Source organism: Myzus persicae, unplaced genomic scaffold, assembly GCF_001856785.1.
Source record: "Myzus persicae strain clone G006 unplaced genomic scaffold, MPER_G0061.0, whole genome shotgun sequence".
NCBI lineage: Eukaryota > Metazoa > Arthropoda > Insecta > Hemiptera > Aphididae > Myzus > Myzus persicae.
In genome coordinates, this window is record NW_019101535.1 from 409953 (window position 1) to 431525 (window position 21573).

At 26.1% G+C, this 21573-nt stretch overlaps 1 protein-coding gene across 1 annotated transcript; it reads right to left on the reverse strand.

Moving 5' to 3' along the window:
- Window positions 1-2357: 2357 nt before the first annotated feature.
- LOC111029459 lies at window positions 2358-20468 on the reverse strand. The gene is made up of 5 exons (XM_022308465.1): window positions 20220-20468; window positions 7647-7722; window positions 7073-7220; window positions 2713-2809; window positions 2358-2602 (listed from the first exon to the last, which is right to left on the reverse strand). Exons 1-5 carry the CDS (start codon window positions 20320-20322, stop codon window positions 2457-2459), a joined length of 570 nt encoding a protein of 189 aa, XP_022164157.1. The 5' UTR covers window positions 20323-20468; the 3' UTR covers window positions 2358-2456.
- Window positions 20469-21573: the final 1105 nt, after the last annotated feature.

Consider the following 21573-nt stretch of genomic DNA (forward strand, 5'->3'; position numbering starts at 1 on the left):
TAAATAGTTATTTTTAAATTTAACGCTGAAAGTTGGAATTTAATTAATTAATTAAGCATTCGTGATTGTGTCCTCAAAGATTTATTATTTATAAATTTAAAACTTTTTAAATAATTCCAATGGACACAATAATAAGTACCTTCACTAAAGATGGTTGAAATATTTAACTACAAATTTATAAACAAAATATTCTCAAATTGTTCATACATCAATAGTTAATATATATAATTAAATGTATTGAATATAATAATTTCTAAAATCACTATAGATATAATAATTAACAAAATTATGAAACCCGTGTATTTTTTTCAGCAGAGTAAAAAGAACTGTATTACTTAAATAATTGCAAATATGTTATATTGACTTTAATTTTCTTATTAAAATTTTATATTATTATTATTTTATTTTAATGTTATTCACAAATAAAAATAATAAAATATGAATAAAATATGCAAATAGAAACTGGACTTTAGTTTGTTCGAAAACTGATCTTGTCACACTATTTGTACCTATAGTATTATTATAAACATTACACAGCATGAGATAGTATCAATATAATTTTAAGAAACGGTAATTACTAGTCAACAAGTTGTTACTAATTTCTAAAATTCGTTGCTTATAATATATTATTATTAAGTTTAAATACTTCAACATTCTGAATGTTTCGATACTGTTCAATAAAATGTTTAAATTAGGTATATCATATATGTTTAGATATATTATGTATTGTTTTTATTTGTTACATATTTTGAGTTATTCAATTCATATCGAAACAAATAAAATGTAAAGCTATGATTACATACACTTCGCAATTTCAAAAAATAATAATGTTTAAGCTTTAAACATTATCATTCAGTTTCTGATCATTTAATCTTAAATATATCTTGTAAGTCTACTTACATATAATTTTTTATTCTAAAACCAAATAATACACTATTCACAAGACTACTCAGAAAAATTACTTTTTATCCAATTCCATGGTTGGGTAAAATGAATTTAAATATTATTCCGAGACAGATTATTACATAAAAGTATAAAACTAACTTCTTATAATAATTATACATATTCTAAGTTAATATTTTGTTATTTATTTAATTTAATTATTTCCTTACATTTAAATAACAACATGTATTATATACTTTACTACTCTTAAGAAGTAATGCATCATAAAGTTATAATAATCATAACAATAAAAATGGAAATGGAAATTTAGTCGACTCGTAAGAAGACTATATCCAAAAATATTTTTGGCTTTCTCATTTTATTGCCTTTGAACGAAAATGTTAGAAATAATATTATTATTATTTTTAAAAATCACCTATATTATGATTTATTCGAAATTAAGTCTTACCTTAATAGTGTTTTCCATTTTTACGCTCGTAATAGTATAATAAATCCATTTATTTGTTCTTGGGTTCGTTTTAAAAGTTGGTGATCTCTATTCTCTATCCGGTGAAATGTATGAAGTAAAGATTAAACATATTAATGAAAAAACATTTTAATGATTTTCATTTTTTTTATTAAATCTTATTCAATGTTTAATCAAACAAGAAAATAGAAATAAGTTATCTTAAATAAGAGTAGAGTAAGTATAAAATAAAAAATGTAGATACGACGAAAACATATTTAGGTTGGGTACCTATCTTAAGAGTAGTGGTGATCATCATTTGATTTTATTGGAGATATATATCAAAATACAAGAGTGCATTTTTTAAAAATTTGTCATATTTCTGATCTGAGTTGTATTTCAATTAACACTGAAAGAAATTAATTTATTCTTAAAAAAGAATTATTTTTAATGGTTCAAGGACTATTAATTAATAATAAAATAGAACTTGTTGACTAATATATATTATGAGAGATTTCATTATACGACGAAACATGGACCTTTAAAAGATAAATTTTATTAAGGGCGTGTTCTCATTGTGCATTATTAATATACTTATGTTATACTGAAAAAACAAATTATAATTGAGTTTAAAAATTAAAACTTTCCAATTATTTAATTAAAATATTATGATATAGAAAAATAATATTCAAATAAAGATTTATGCGTTGCAAAACAAGCTTTAAAAAAAAAATTACAATAGTAATTACATTTAGTTCAATGTTTAATTTTAAATGCAAACATTTTATTATTAAATGAGTTTAAACTAGTTTATGCTGCTGAAAACCATTACAACATTTTATAAAAATAAGTTGTATTCCTATATTAAATTTAAAAAAAATATATATTCATAACTGATGTATTAAGTAGATAATACATACATTTTAAAATTATAAGAGCAGAGTAGTCAAAATTGTTTATTTATTGATGCACCTTAAGAATTGAATTTAAAACTGTCCGGCTAAATATAAATTATTGATAGTTTATTTTCATTAAGACAATGTATTAAAAAATATAACCATCAAAACGCTTCTATCAAAATGTTTAATCTGTAAAACAGTAGCCCATACTAAGCATAGCCGATCTTCTTTCTACTTAATATCATCTTTCGCGATTTGATAATTCGATTCGATAAGTCCTGCACTAAATCGTCGGCATCTCGAACGTTGTGACACTCGTTCCTCCATTTCTGAGCCCACTCTTCTGGTGTTTCCTCTAGCGAATAAGCGAAAAAATAAAACCAATCAATATATATATATATAGTATTATATTATATATATACATATGAAGGTAAGAAAAAAAAATGTATATAACTTTAGCTGAACCTTTTTTATGCGCTTGACTTGGCGTCCAATTTATATAGCTTTCTTGGTACAAAGATCTTGCGTATGTATCGGAATAATTTAAATCCTCGTCTTGACACTGTAGTTGATGATTGTTGATTAAATTTTGTTTTGGAGTGAATAATAAAAATAATTATTTTTGCAAGACAAGTGTCAGAACTACCAATAACTGCACGATTTTGTAAATCCAGTTTTATTGGCAGTTGCTGATTATTCGATTCAATTTAATTTGGAATGCTTTATTATTTATTCTTCTTCTCATCGTTTTAAAATAAGAATATATAATAATTATGGCCAGAGGAAGAGAAACCGAATTTATTATTCTGGACAAAAAAATCATTCTGATGACTGTTTTTTGAATAAAATGTAACATTAGTGGTGACAAACTGGAAGTTAATAAAATTATTTTTTTTTCTTTGATATAATATTTTATTATATCTATATATTGACTTTTTACCAAATTTTACATTTTAAAAAGTTAGTTCTTTAAATTATGTACTATTTTATGTATCACATAAATAATATTAATATTAAGTAATGTTTTTTTTTTTTATAAACCCCAATGCGTTTAAAGCTAAAATTTAAATTAATTTTTATAACCAACTTCTAATTAGATAAATATAAATATTAATAATAATATATTAAATATATATAATGTAATGTTTAATTAGATAGCTATTATTAATCGACTTCATTTAAAATTTAATTATACTTGATTAAGTGTTTCAATATAAGGTACATCCTGATGGGCATTAAGCACTTATTATAAACACTAACCATTTTTTGGCTGGTCTTAAACTTTTTACTAATTAAATTTTGTTCTTGTCCAATTAAAATAAAAACTTGCATAATATATAAGTATATATATATTTAGTTTTATTAACATATTATTATGTATTACATATCATTATAGACACTTAATCATAATAAAAAATTAATTTTATGTATATTTTATAACTGTTAATGTCCTAACAAACTGCTTAGAAAGGTAAGATTACTTATATATTATTTATATTTACAGTACAATAAATTTTGATTAAGCTAAAGGATAAGAACAATAAACGGCATACCTGTGTTTAAGTTTATCTTAACAGATTTAAATGTTAATCTTATCGCACAGCCTCGAGAAATCTATGGAACAAATATTTTTGACCATTTACAATTAAAGTACGGAGCGATTACTATAATTTATTAGTCATCATAATATTACGATTTATTTCTACGAGTTGACTAATACATATTTTAAATTCAAGCAATGACAATAAATTATATTGCACTGTTAGCCCTTACTTGCATATTCTACGTTAGGATAAAAAATGTATATAAACACATATATATATATATATTACTAGCTGATCCCGTGCACTTTGTTGCCCGTTAAAAATGCCAACTCTATATTATGAGACTTGATGGTGATAATGCGAGCCGTATATTATGCCTACCTGCTGTGGATTGAGGATGATAACTTTATATAAATAATAAGTTTTATTTTGATTGCGGGCATGCCGATGAGCGGCTGTAAGTGCAACTTGGCCACCTTGGTAAGTACGATTCAATTGTATGCATGCTTTTACCTGTTCTGCCAGATGAACCACTGTAGGCAACCAAGAAACAAAAAAAAAATACCGATTTCTACTAAATACATTTATATTTCTCCTATAACCAATAGCAACCTAATGATTAATAATAAATAAATAATAAAATTCCTTTGTAAATCTTAAAATCCCTGTTTGAGCAACTCCAAGGGTAGGATCCATTGGGTCCAATTGTGAATCTAAACCATCCAGTGCGTCACCCAAACGCATACAAAAAAATTCATTCAAATCGGTCCAACCGTTTAGGAGTTCAGTGACATACACACCATAGAAGGTTATTTATAGATGAATATGAATACAAATTTAAACATTTCGAAAAATAACTTGATGATGATCAGTTGAGGATACTATAATGCAAATAATTAAATAAAATACTAGATGCGAGATTAATTAATATGTATTAACATAAAATTGATTGAAGGTAAAACATTTATAAATAGTATATTGTTATTCAATGCATTGGAGATTCGAAATAATATAGGTCACTGGGTAATGATTTAAAATAATGTATTTTATATTGTTTGTAAAGTTCGAATGCAGCTTCTAAATAATATTCAATTATGTTGTGTTTATTTATATTTTTGTTTTTAATAATACATATTATACACAAAACTATGAACGGTGGATTAATATTCAACAAACATGTGTCGTTGCATATTTTTTTTTAAATTGTAATCCATCTATATAATTATACTGAAGTTAAAAATTATGGTTATTGAATTTATTTATTTTTTTAAGCATACAGAATTAAGTCTGCATAACTTTGATATATTATGCATAAAAAAAACATAATTACAATTTTTTCTGGAATATAATAACACGTAGACCGGACTCTTATTGTATTATATTTTTTTTCTATAGCTGACTTTTGAATTACAACCCTTATATAGGTAGTAGGTACACGTAGTACAAAACCGAAATACTGCAGAAACCTTTGTATTTTGTCTAAATCGGACCGTTGAAACGTTCATGTTTGTCGAACCGTTCAAAGTCCAAGCTACTTCAGTTTGTTCATTGTTCGGGAGAGTAAAACGAAAACACATGAATAGAAATTCACCAAAAAGTGTATTTAAAATAGATGAGGAATTTAGAGATTTCCGACCTCTCGTTATTGTACCCAGTGAGCAGCTTTTTGAAATAAATTCAACATTTGAATAATTTATAACGTTTCTAAACTTAAATATACACTTATAGTTTATCATATATATATATATATATATATATATATATTTATATAGGAGATCATCCATTTAACGTAAGGCACTCATTATTTACAGAAAACTCTGACGTCTTGGAAAATATTATGCTCACATAATTTTAAGTAGTTACAAAACAACATTTTTGAAAACGTTAATAGTTATTTTTAAATAATGAGTGCTTTGCTTAAAATGGATCATCCGATACGATACACATAACACTACAGTAAAATCTCTAAATACCGGACACTCATGGGACCTAACAAATGTTTAGGTGTCTTCTATTGGGAACAATGAATAAAAACAAAAATCTAAGTTTTACAGACTTTTAAAAAATTATTATGACTATTTTATTCTTCAACATTAAACTCAACCGTACTGGAGCCACGGTAAATATGCGGTACAACGGTAGATACTAATATAAAACATGTCAAGTTGGGAATTCATATAATGTATATTTTCGTCATTATCAATCGTTCGTTTAGGTTTATTGATTGTACAATGTACATAGAGGTACCTAGCAGTATCCATTAAATCATAAAGATAAATGTCTTAATCAGAAATTTAAAAATAGGCCAAAATAATATATATGTATACGAATAATTTTTTGTTTCTCGGAATAGCTTCCGTTATTCAGAGGTATTAAAGCTCACCGGACTACCGAAAATTTGTCTGCTATTTATAGAGGATCGCAATTCAATAGCTCCAATGCGGCTGTGCTGAGACCAGAAATTGTGTCCGTTATTGAGAGTTGTCCGCTAATTATATGTGTCATTTAAAGGAGGTTTCACTGTATGTTATATTATTATATATTTTTAACATAAATGTGTAACGTGTGAGACGATATTTTAAACCTGAACACAGGATGTACCTCTATTTGATTTGTAAAAAAAATATTGTTTTTTTTTGTCTGTTTGGATAGGGAGATTGGTGTTTATTAAACAGTATTTTATTTATTTGAACCAATTGTTGACATTTATCAATTAATTTACTTTAATTTTTACAGAGAGTTGCGCCTATATAATAAGCATCGATCAACACGTGTTGTATACCTAATTTAACAGTTTTATAGAATATAGAACTATTAATATGATTATATTGTACTAAAACAATAGTACTCGTTTCATACGCCGTTAAATATTAGCTTTCAGTGAGGTAACTATAAAAGTTTTAATCGATATTTTTATAAAATCAAACGAAATCAAAACTCTTCCGTTTCGGCTAGATGTAATTAAATAAAGCTCAGAGTACTTTAAAATATTGACACTAACACAAATATACGGTTTAATGATTTCTTTAATACTACAAATATGGGCCATGAATATATAGGTATAAAATGTGTAGTAAATAATATAATGTAGGAAAATTTTGGTACCTACATGAAAATGAATTGCTTTTAATCATAATCTTAAAAAAATATATTATATAATAAAATATATTATATTTTTTATAAGATTTGTATACTATAAGTATAGTATTTAAACACTATAATTATATTAAAAATATTTTTAGTTATTACATTTAATTGTAAAATAGCAGTTAGATACATACTTTTGCTGTTGTACTAGTTGAGTACTCCAAAGGAGGTTCAATTCCCTTATTTTCACTCAGCATTCTGTGTTTTAAAATTTTAGGCGTGTATAGCTGTTTGAACTGATCTTCATTTGGCTTTGGTATCATAGTGAACCCAGGTTCGACTCTTTAATAAAAATCATTTTATTTAAAATTTTAATTGTAAACATCAAACAAAAATATGAAAAATGTCAATAAACCATTAACATAACATAGCAGACACACATGTGATAGATACGATATTTTGGTTCCATACGTGGTTATACTTATCTCATAGATAAGTTCTATTATTGTGACTACCCCTTAGAAGTTAGAACCCCCCCCCCCCATATGAAGTCAAACAATATCATTTATGAATTGGCTTTAGTTAATAAAACTCCTTTACATTTTTTGACTTTAAGCTAATGCATTTATGATACTCATAATGCTTGCAGTGTATAGATATAGTCTAATAATATCGGTTGAGGGGTTATGCAGTCTGGGTTGGAATTCAAAAATTGAAACATTTGTGTTACACATAGTGTTTATAAACATTTAGAATTGTAATACTAACTGATGAACATTGGATTTTGGTATATGTTCCGGCCAGTAGAATGATTTATTGTACGTCGACTTGTACATCGCGATTCCTAAAAATAATAAAGACTAATGATTGTTTAATTACAATTTTAACATAATTCTCTATGATCGCACGTAATCATATTTGTTATTTACGCCGATTTATAACTATGGTATGTTGCATGTACAATTGTTTATAATTAATCATACAGCTATTACATACGTGATGTTCACAATATGTTTGACTGTTTACATATTATGAACTTCCTTATTGGCTACTATAATAAATAAACTAAAATTTGCGGTTTTTAAAAAAAGGATCGAGAAACATAAGATTGATTTTTAATCCTTATTACAGAACAATTCAAAGGTTATATTACAACAAATAAAATTAAAAATGTATAAACAATGTGGGTACATAATATATTATAGACAAACAAAATTTGAAAGAGTATAAGCAATCGGGGTTGCAAAAAAAAATCTTAAAAACAGTTCAGAAAAATACTTAACTATTTAAAACCACTTACTATAATAATTATGATCTATATCTTCTTGGAAAGCAACAAAAAAATATCCTAAATCAAAAAGATGAATACCTACCTCGTCCACTTCAACTATACCATTTTTAGTAATTTCAAACCATGGCAAAGTAAATATATTCACATCAGATCTTGAAAACAGATTTAAACATAATTGATAGAGAGCATTCTTCTCATGTCTAACTGCTATATAAAATAATATTCCAATGGATCCTAAACAACATACACGATGCTCTCTGAAATTCAGTATATTATTAATAATTTACATAACTCTTTAAAATCTTTACTCCGCATTCCACAAAATATGTACAGTTGACTTTTTTCAACTCCAATACCACTTATCATCCACTTAGTGTGATAATACAGTGCAGATAATTACTTTTAGTACCTACTGACATAAACTTTGCCCTAGAAAATCTTCAAACCACCTAAAAAGTGCAAAAGAATACTAAAGTTTACGGAGAATAAAATCATCGACAATAAATCTAAAGATACAAGTATTATGCATTACTTTTATCCTGTATATTAAATGACCAACGAGTCCAGAATCCCAATAAAGAACTCAATCGAATACATCACAGAACTCTTGCTTGATTATATATTAATATGGGATACTTACAATAATTATAAAGAGAATCTTTAAATCTCAGACTCGATAAAATAAGGTAACATCTCTGTTCCAAAATCTCCTTATAGAAAGTAAAATCCAAATTTATCATTCATTGAACCGTGGACTACGGAATTCAGCTTTCAATGTATAGCAAGACATCTAACTTAGAATTACCTATTATAATCCATGAATATTTGGCTTGTAGCTGACGTTCCCTGGTATTCAATCGATACTTCACTACCTCAAAGTCCAAATATTACTTTTAACCACATTCTATTATAATGAACAATTTCATAAACACGACCACACTCAGCCAAATCCTGTTATTACAAATTACTCTAGATAAAGTAAAACTAGAATCTAAAAGTGCTAAAACGCCACGAGAGTTTTTTTATGTAATTCATTATTAGTTTTAGTTTTAAAATGATTATTTTGCTTCAACAGTCCAGCCACAGTAATTGCAGACATCGTAATACACATAACACAAGTAGGTACTTAAACGTCTGAAAAACAATTTTAAAAATCCTTTAATCATCTCAATAAACTAAAAATAAACTGTAAACGTCATATTAATTTATTATATAATATATTCAAGTAAAAAATCAAAATCAAACCTTGAAATTGTATAATGTGAGTAGTTTTAATATACACTCACTTAAACTAGGTATGGGACCAATAGTTTTATATTTTTGTTCACCAGAATTTCTTATTTTATTTTTTCAAAAATCACAATTAAAAAAATATATTGAAATTATCGTATTTTGGAGATCTTTGGTTGGTAAAATATCAATGTATACCTAAATTTATAGTTGATTTAATGTAGACGTACAACAAATAACAATAAATTATGGAAAATTATTTATTGTTTGTAAAGAAATCTTAGTCATTGGTACTAAAGGAATAATAGTATTTAAAAAAATACATTATTGTAAGTTGAATGAATTTTTCTTTATGTATTACAATAAAGGAATAACAAGCGTGAAACTATTTACTACAACATATTATTTAGTATTGCGTAGTTCATAATTATTAAATGTAATTTATCGTTGTATGTCTTCTCCAGATATTATTCGTAAAATATCATATTATTATGTTTTTGAAAATTTTTATTGTAAATATAAATAAGATGTTTGACATATTATTAAAATGTTTACAATAAAGTATCTACCTCCTTTAAGCACAATGCTTGTGTTGGTGGTAGAGAGTTACATTACATAATAGACAAAATTATATACAAATAAATCTAATTCAAATTACAAAACAAATAGAATACAGTAACATAATACATTTCATAATTGATATTCAATGTTTCATATCTTATTCCACACATAATTATATAAAATTTAAAATTTATTTATTTATTTTCTACAACTATATCAGTGAAAATAACCATGAGTTCAGTTGTTTTTTAATGCACGTAATTCTAAGATTCCCAATTGAGTAGTAGATAATTTTTTTTATGTGTAAAGGCATTGCATTATAATAATTAGGACCTAAATAATCAATAAAATGTTGACCAAAAGATTTTTTACAATAAAATACTTTGACATCAAAGGCCATCAATTCGCGTTTTTTTCTCATATTTTCCATAAGAAAAAAATTTTTATAATTTTTTATTATGTGCATAATAGATACCTTTTTATATACACTCTCGACCGGTAACACATTCAACAGCTTGAAATTTTCACTAGTTGAACCTATTAAATTATTTCTACCTAAACAAATTCTGATAACTTTTCTTTGTAATAAAATTAGTGGTCTAACCGCGTTTTCATTCAAACCTCCCCATACCAACAAACCATACTGAAATATTGCCTGGAATAATGATAAATAAATTATACGCATCACGTTCACAGGCAGGAAATTCCTTAATTTAAAAAAGCAAAACGATAATGTACGCATGCGCATAACAATAGTCTTTACATGCAAATTCCATCTCATATTATTATCAAAAATTAAGCCCAAATATCTTATACTAGAAACCATGTATATTTTATGACACATGTTGTCATTACAGTTATCTCCATTACCACAAAAACAGAGTTTTAAATCATCATGATTGTTCTCTTCTTTGTTTATTGAAAAATTTATAAAATTAGTTTTATTATAATTAATTGATAGTTTCCTATGATTTAGATAGTTAATCACTTTTTTTAATTCTTTAGTTGCTTTTAAACGAACATCTTTCCACGACACACCGGAAAACAAGATACATGTGTCATCCGCATAGGTTGTGATTTGTCCATCAATTTTTAAATCACATATTGAATTAATGTATAATATGAATAATAAGGGGCCCAGGACACTACCTTGTGGTACTCCACATTTAATACTCAATGCTTCACCTGAGGAGTTCATTATTTGCACAATTTGTTTCCTGTTATCCAAATAACTTATAAACCATTTTAAACTACAATTATTTAGACCAAAACTTTGTAGAATGTTACAAAGTTCGTTATGATTGACCGTATCAAAGGCTTTAGCTAGATCTAAAAATATTGCCATTGCTTTATTGTTATTGTCAAGCGCATTATATATGAATTTGCTAGCACTGTACAGTGCATTTTCTGTACCCAACCTGGGTCTAAAACCAAACTGGTTTTTCGACAGTAAGTTATTATTTTCCAAAAACTCTACTAATCTATATTTTATAATTTTCTCTAATATTTTTGCGAAATTGCTTAACATTGATATTGGTCTATAATTATTCATGATCTTTGAGTCACCATTTTTATATAATGGTTTGACAATTGCAAGTTTAAGTTTGTCAGGAAATATACATTCAGTAATACTTAGGTTATATATATATATGTTAAAGGTTCAATAATATTTGTAGCAATAGCCTTTAATGTTTTCACAGATACTCCATCAAAACCTGCAGCAGTTTCATCCTTCAAATTATTTATTATTTTTATAATTTCTTGATTGTTAATTTTCTCTTTAAAAATCATGTCAAATGAGGCTTTTGTGCTTGGTTCATCATAAATAAAATCCGATTTTTTTATTTTACATGCAAGGTTACTACCAATATTTATAAAAAATTCGTTAAACAGGTTTGAAACTCTCACCGGATCTTCCGAAGGAATTATAAGTTCATTGTTATGGATTAAAGTTTTAATTGCATCACCTTTATTAATTTTAGACACTGTGAACTCTTTTATTAATTTCCATGTTAATTTTGGACTATATGATATATCAGTAAATTTTTTTTTATAAAAATTATTTTTTGAAGTTCTTAAAATTCTAGTGAAAATATTTCTGTATTTTATATAATATGAACGCAAATTATCATTATCCGGGTGTTTTTTTACTTTTAAAGATAATGCATTTTTTCTACGTAAAGAGCGTAGCAGACCAGGAGTCATCCATTCCTTTATATGATTATTTTTCGCATTCGATTTTTTAAATGTTGTCACCGAATTTATCGCACGAGCAATCTTATCCATAAAAATATTATAACAATCATTAACATTAGTGATAGCTAACTCTGACCAGTTTTCTAATTTTAAAAATTCATTTAACTTATTATAATCTATAGTTTTGTATACATTATTACCAAGTGATAACGAAATGTTATTAAATTCAAGAGCAATTACTGTGGAATAATGATCAGAAATATTTGTTTGTATAACACCTGCCTCAACTCTATTATCTACATAATTATTACATTTTAGAAATATATGGTCTAAACATGAATGCGAACATCCCAGAGGAGTCCTAGTAAATACATTGATAAAAGAACTAAAGCCGTGTGCCGATAAAATAATAATTATGTTGTATAATAATATACATTTATTAAGAAAAATAATATTTCATACACATATTGTTATGTCAAACGCTCTACTTACGTTAATATGCATGTAAAACTAAAAACAAACCTCGTACATTATACTTTATATTATACATTATAATAATAATAATACACAATATTATTATACACGTGTAACGTGTATATAGGTATAAATAAATGCATACATGTTTATAATGCATATATTTTACTTATTATTATAATATGTACAATGTAAAAGGCTCATGTGGTATCAGACATTTTTGAAGTCTGAGCCAGAAAACGAAGCTATTATAGTTTTACAATGATATCTGTGAGTGTTTTTTCTTCTCTGAAAATTCAAAATACAATATTGTTGAATTGTAATATACCTAATTCTTGGTATCAATTCTTTCACATGACGTATGTATGATTGAGCGACCGGAAATTAAATTTAGATAGAGCTACCGATTTGTCAAAATAACGAATTGGTTTTTTTTTCTCGTTTTATGAAAACTCATCAGTGTATAGTTTACGCATAATTATTGAAATTACATTTTCTATTTAATATTTAATTATACTTTTATAAGTTGAAAGTTTCGTCTCTAAAGTTCAGATGTTTAAATATTGAATATTATTAGTTCCAAGCGTTATAACATGAAAGTGAGTCTTTATTTTGCTATAATTACAACGACTGTTGAATGTTAATCATGTTAACATCATCATTTTTTTTTTTTAATTTTATAATAATATATATTAATTCAATTTATAATGGTACATTAAAAAAAAAAAATGTAATTTAATCTAGCAGTTCTAATTTAAAACTTATAATGACTGTCGATTCAGAAATTATTTCTGTAATTAGAACACATCAATATAAAAAAAAATAATTTTCATTGATTAAAAACAATATTTTTTCCTATGGAGTTGAGGTGAAATAAAACCATGAAAATTAAATTACAAATTAATTCTAAAGGCTCAAGTGATTAAAAAAAGTTATTATATACTTATAGTGAGTTAGTATATTTCAAAAATGTTTGTTTATTATTTTGTTTACTGATCGGTTTTTAGTAAATGTACATAGGTAAATGTACTCCAGAATGATAATTATAAAATGTTTATTTAAAATTAATCATTTAATAACTAATCAAAGATTGTATCAGCGAGTACAATGGAAGTTCTTATTTATCGAACTTTGATGAGTTATAAGTATCTATCAAATATTTTGGATCAATATTTTGGGTAACTGTAAACTTGCGCCAATTTTTTCAGATAATTTGTTATACCAAGCAGAATTAAATTATATGATTACATATTATGTACATACTTAACTCATTTATTATTTTCAAATGAAATCATCTTGTGTTTATAATATTTTTTAATTTTTTTTTTTTGGAAATTATTGGGCTGACTTTACAATCGACCTTTTTTATCACCTGAAATTCCCAGCCCGAGATTACAACAAAAAAGATAATTGAGGGCCGTGTTAACATTTGCCAAATATTTTAATTACACATCTTAAGTTGGAATAAAAGTTTTAATGTATAAAGTAAAGTGTGGATCATCGTATGATAATGTTTAAATTATGAAACTAATTATTCAACACATAAATATACAATTTAATTCATACAAATATTAATAACAATAAAATACATTAAATTATCATGTATTATCATGCCCTAAATGACTCTCCCCTCCGTACTCTACACATAACTAAAAAAGTCTGTGAAATCTCTCGTTGACTGTTTGACTGTCCTTCATTATATACTAAGCGTATATAGTCCTAGCGATTGTCCTTGATCAACTATGTAAAGCCTCTAAACATTCCACCCAATATCCTTTCTATGCTTAATACTCAATCTGAAATGGTCACAAAAAAAAAACTTATCATTGGAAACTGGCTTCTTAATTTAAGGTGGTTAATACTATCTTCTTATAATATCAACTAATTATATACTATATATTTTATAGATCTTTAACTAATATCACTATATATTGATTCTTTTTTTCCTTTTTTTTCTTTTTCTATATTTGTCATAAGCCTTTCTAATGAATGTAAAATAATGTGTAATTGAATAACTATCGACCTATCATAGTTACCAACAAAAAACAAATTAAATTTTAAAAAAATGTATTAATTTTTTTAAGATGACCATTTTCTATATTGATCGATTCATCTGTAGTTATATGCTGTTTCTGATCAATTCCCTATCAATTTATACAATTTAATATTTAAAAACTCGTTCGAGATGCCTCTCCTGTATGTATTATTATTACAGTACAGCAGCATTGATAACGATACAAATCCTTTTTTATTTTATACTTGTGAGGATCTCAATTGCGTTTTAATGGCTGCAATCAAACTATATCAAATATATTTTACTATTCCGAATAGGTAACTACCTGAAATAAGTCGTAAAGCCGGGATTTTACGAGACAGTAACGATGGTAAAACGTTTACACGTTTATATTAAACATGGGATTCTTTTATCACTTTACGGTAATTTTCTCAGTACCTTTGAGTGTATTTTAAAATATTTTTTGTACACACTTAATTTGAATTCAATACAATATTTAAGAAATTGTGAATTTTCTCGGAAATGTTCAAATGTACATAGTAATATTGTTCTCTCTAATGTTAAAAGATTAATTTTTGATAGTTTAAATACCTACCCACTACATATAAGATATGGACGTGTTGCTTGGATGACAGAACCGATGTCATTATAACACACAGAGGTTTATAATATGATAAAAATAGCATAACAGTTAATTGATAAAATACTTTAATAGGTAAATATTTAATTTTTAATTAGGTTAGATAGTAACAAATATTCCAAAAAGTCTAACACACACGTATTTTAATATGGTTTTGATATGCCGCATTCTTCCTTAAATTAATATAATTAGAAGATTTGAATATGCCTTCAATTTTTTAATTAAAAATGTATGTTGCTGAGGGGTTTAGACTTCTAAATTATTCATTTTATAGTATTTGAAAAGTACTCGGAACTAAAAAAAAATTATCGCTACTTCATGTGGTGGTAGACTATAGGTCTCTACCCTGGTCCCTGGATAGTTCTGCGAAGGATCCAAATGTATTTTTCTCATGATGTGGGTCACGCTACATTATATTAAAACGTAATTTTTAATTTTCTAATAGAACAAAAACTAAAAATTTGCTAAAACCACTTAAGTAATCCACGTACATTAAAATCAAATTCATTACTATTACGACAATTAAAATTACTAACTATATAAACAACCTTTACTTAACTTTTAGATCAATATTAATTAAAATTATACGTATGACCTACCAACTTAAAATAAATTACAAAAAATAAACAGTTAAAATGTCGTATTAATTTTAATTTTACAAACTAGGAATTAAGGTGGATAATAATAAAAGTTGTGCCAAAAAAATGTGTTGAATCAAAATCTTTGTATCGTGATAAATAATAAAAAAAATTATACGAAGTAAAATAATCAGAATTGTGACTTAAGATATAGAAGAGATAAAAACTTAAGATCTAATTAATTACTGTAATAAATACCTATTTTTATTTTTTATTAAATAAAAATCTATTTTTTAACTATTATAACAATATCATTATATTAGAAAATGTACCTAATTGTTCATAAAATAACAAATGGGTAAAATAATTTAGTTATGACAAATTTAATTAATTTTAGTCTAGTGGACGATATGATTTAATTTAAATACCTAGGTAATTATTTAAATGCATGTATAATATCCTATAGTAGAGTGTTATAGATTAATAGTTTTTAAGCTTTAACTAGCTATATTATTTTTGTATAAAAATATAATTGTATCCTTATAGATTTATTATTATTTTTAGTATAATGATACACAGTTAGTGTCAGTTACATTAAATAAATTTGAATTTATGTCTGAAAATATTTTACTTAACCATGGTAAATTATGTCACCAACAATTTTTTGATAAACTGTGACTCTTTGGTGGTGATATTTGTACACTTATATTTTGTAGTATTAGTAGATAAGAATTCGCAATGCAAGAATGTTAATAAAAAATATGAACACCGTAACGAATACTTACCATTAGAGAATTAAGTTAATTACACATCATCAGGAATAATATGAAGTACGTCATTTAAAAAGTTAAACTTTTTTTAAACTTATTTTAAATGCGAATAACTTATAATCTTTCAACTAGATACGGTTAGCCAATGATATTGGTATCTATATTATTAATATTATGGATGTAAATATAGGTACAATATGTGAATGTACATAATTCGATTGAAGCAAATTTAGTCAATATACAGTTTTTATTTGGAGGTAAAAATGTGAATGCATTGTAATAATAAAAAATATATATTGTATGACTATAGGAACTACGGAATACAAAATTATGTGACCGTACACCGTAAATAATAATGGTAAAGAACGAGTTGGAATGGAATGGGCAAATGTTACAAAGTAAGATAAGAAATTAGCATAAAAGATAACATTTACGACGAATTAAGAGGAACGGATGGCCTAGGGAGAATTAGAGGCAATTGGAATGGATTTAAAACCGGTATAAATTATTTGGGTAATCTGCAATAAAATATTACAAACGCAACGAAGATAATACGTAGAACCACTTCGAGGCGGGAACAGTCGTATGCAAGTAAAGTGTTTTATACTTAATTAAAACGACAAAGATTTTTGCTAAACAAAATATAATATCGGTGTAAGATTTATAACATTATACTTTATAGCAAACTCGGAATTAATTTATTCCGTTTAGACTAAAATGTAAACGTATGTATGGTATATTTCAGGATTTACGAGATTGATCTAAATTATCATGAATTAATTCAACTGTAAAAATGTTAATGTTTTTATCTACATTTATTTCGTATTTTAAAGAATTAAGTGACTATGGGCATGTATTTACACCATGGGTCTATATAGGGATAAAATTTACCCTATGTAGGATTTTGTCTTACCTCGAACATAAAATCCGTTTTTTATATAAAATAATTAAAACCTTATGAGATTTGTTGAAGAAACATCTGAGTGCATTTATAGTTTATTATAAATACAATACATGTTAAATTGTATGAGACAATAGTCAAAATAAATGACATTAGTATTTTATTTTATTGTTGATTGGTTTGCAGAAAAATAATAAAAAATCAATTGGAATATTTAAAAAAAAATGTAAGCATGTAGTCATTTTAGTAATCAATAGTAGGCAAATATAGTAAAAACACGCACACATCAAAAACAATCTTGATTTCCTGAAAATGGATAGTTGTTATTCTGATGAATATTCGAAAAAAGGAATTTATTGAAAATCGGGGTCAACATTTTCAAGTTGTACGAGGTGCTTGAATATTAATAAGAAATATTATTTGTTAAAGTGTTAGGTTAGGAAAAAGAAAAGTTCGATCTTGTTTTTGGGGTAAAGGTCCTTAAATGTATTTATGCCAATAACTCGGGACTGTCAATTCTACGCGACAAAGTTTGTAAAGGAACCTGAGGTTTGTTGTTTTTCCGCGGTCAAATAAGCTGGATAAATTAAAACTACGAAGGATGAGAGTATAACCGTGGGGTGTAAGAAATTCCGAGAATAAGTCAATCAAAGTGCAGGAATCTGTGATGAACTTTTTCAAGCATTAAGTAGTAAGTTACCTTGGAAGCGTCTCAAAGGAACAGGTCCCATATTCATAAATTGGACGAACCAAATGAACAATTTTGCGATCAAAGCGAGGAGCAAGCTAATATTTTGTAAGCAATGAAATCAACAAAAAAACATATAATATGTATACAAATATATCTTTATTATACACATCCTTGTTAGATTAACTCGTTATACACATCAGAAGTAGTTAGGTACTAAAAAATAAGTATTTAACGTTATTCCTAATTATTTGCAAACACATGGGTACAAATAAAATACGATTAGGTATAGAATTCGTTACAATAGTATTCACGTATGTACATTGAATACCGTTTGTTAGCAACGTTTATAGTGGATACTTTGATTACGACGTGAATAGAAAAAATAGTACATGTTTATAATTAATTCAATTAGGCAATACCCTATTGTCCTGATTATTATTCGAACGAAATTAATCTACGGGTAGAATGTAGTCAGTGAACTAATGTTTGCTTACCTAGTAAATATATATTTTGCAGACATACAAAATAATTAATTTATTATTATTATTATCTCTAAAAATATATGTGTCCGAAAAATCCATTATAACTTTCAGGTATTTAAACGAAAACATTACAATATTATAATCTAGAGAAATGTTTTATTTGTGTACACTATAACACAATCTAGTTTGTTAAAATTAAATTAAACTGTAAAAGTTCTAAATTTAAACTTATATACCTATATAGGTATAGGACTCTCTGCTTCAAAACATAATATTCTAAAAGAGTACCTACTAAAAATGAATATAAATTGGATGTTCTTAAGAGGGAAAAATATGCACTGGGAAGTAGGAATGTACACACATTCACTATAATAGGTAATTAATATTTATTTAAATAATTAAAGTATTATTCCAATTATATCTTAGAGTTAAAAAAACTCAATAAAAATTATTTAAATAGTTTGATTGAACAAAGTTAACTAAGTTATACTTTTAAAATTATAAAAACATTTACATTAAAACAAACTGCAATACATTTGTATATACTTTTTTTTTTAAACATAAAGTTTTTAAACAATTTAATGTTAGTGTTCTATATAAGTAGTTTCCAATATTGGAAATATAATACATTTAAGGTAAATAAGGTATACTATCGTACAGAATAGTGGAAAGCTTATTATTTTTCTTGAAATAAGTATAAAGTTTTGAACGATTATCAATTATGCATAAAAATAGTGCAGTTAAAAAGTATACACAAGTATAAACTTTAAACTTGTGATTTTACTTGTAACGTAAAATGTATTAATCCTTATAATTATCCTCATTTATAATGGATTTCATTGCCAAAAAAAAAGCCTGAAAATGCAACGACACGCCTACAGCCGTACAGTGGAATTATTATCAATATAATAAACGCTCTGACTAAAACCATATTATCATATTAAAATATGTTATAATATATCTTCGTATAATATTAATCAAAATATTGGTGACACCGATCAATACGGAATGTGAAACATAATATTATTATTATATCTTAATAGGTATTAGCTTGGATGCGTTAATCGTATTTTTATATCAAAAGTGTTAAATTCTCCCAGTACAGCAGTGTACACAATAATAAGACTCCGTGGAATGTTTCGAGGAAATTGCAGGTGGAAGTTATTTCGTCTTGGCTCGTATGAACGCAAGCTGAGTGAAAACTTTTTGGCTTTCGACGATACTCCTCGGGACACACGACCCGCAGCAATAATGAAGAAATAACATTCCCCATAACTTTTGTGTTTGTGAGACGAGTAGACGAATTTAAATTACAGAAAAACTTGCCCAATTATTATTTTTATTTTTTTCCTCGTGCCACGTGTATAGCTAGATATATTACTTATATTCAATCATGGCCGCTGCCATCAGACAAATAGTGGGGCATCGTTATAAAACGGGTGTGGACAATTTCACCGAAAAAATAAGTAATTAAATCGTGTATTAGTTGGGTAGGTAATCGCATTATACTTACTCAAGTCGTAGATCTTTCTTCGAAAATCGGCATCGGTGCGTCGAGTGAGTTCGAAAAATTCACTGGCAGACGATCCGTGATCGTATTTCACGAAGCTGTTCATTTTCTGGTCAGCGTGGTTTGATTGAGTGAATGGGATGGATCGTAACACGATGAATGAGATACGTGTAAAATTGAAAAAAATATATAATTTTATCTATAGTATATTATGTAATATGTACAGTTAGTTTATTTAAAATTTAAAAATGATATAGACCGCACCTCTAACATACTACTAATATTTGTTAATAATACTTCACTCTATATTTCTGATCGAACAAACGCGATTTTGCAGACTTGTTGCCATGGTTGGCTGAATGTTACCAAATATTTGTCGAAATGACGGGTAAAACCGTAAAATGATACTATACCGGGAATGGTAGGTACCTATTTTATATTTTTAACTATTGTGGTGGTGCAACAGGCAGCCTAGGCTTGTGTTTGGTCGTGTACACAACAATACAAATTATTACAAGCACTTAAGGGTTTTCATTAAATTATTACAAACATGGCTCGAATTCATATTGTATTTTAAACAAATATTATTTTTTATCAGTTACAATTTACTACATTTTTCTATTACATGGAATTTTAAAAAAAATAAGCTGAAGTTTTATATTTTTTTTTTTGCATATTTTACTCTTTTTATAGGTACACCAAGTATATTATTTTCTAATATATTGTAAGAAATTTAATGGTATACGTACAAAAGAATCATCAAATTAAACAATACAATATGATGTAATTATATTGATATGAGCCCTGATATTTAACCACACGCCTTAATATGATCTTAATCTGTATGACTGTATACATAATTTGTATTATTGTATGTTTTGAATTTTTTAACTGACAAAAATGTCTCCGATGAGTGATTTCTTAGATTTTCTTCACAACATACATTTCAAACTATAATGTAACAAAATACAAAAATATCCTAATTGTAGGTACTGAGAATAAATAGGTATATGTTTTTGTATAGATAGGTTCTCTCTAGCAAAACAAATTAATATGCTTAAAGTGTTTTTATTACTTATTCAAATATAAGAGAAATACCAAAAATAAATACTAAAAACAAAAGAATATCTATGTATAAAATAAATATTAATACAGCCAAACTGAAATAAACTAATATATAAATAAACAATTTACTAATAATAGATACATGGTACCTATCCTTGTACCTATCCTGTAAAAAACAATATCATGAAAATTACAAAAGATATTTGACTTTAGTGCTAATATATTTTTTGTAACTATTAAAATAATAAAAACTGAAAATGTTGATACCAAATTTTAAACCTTAATTTCAAAC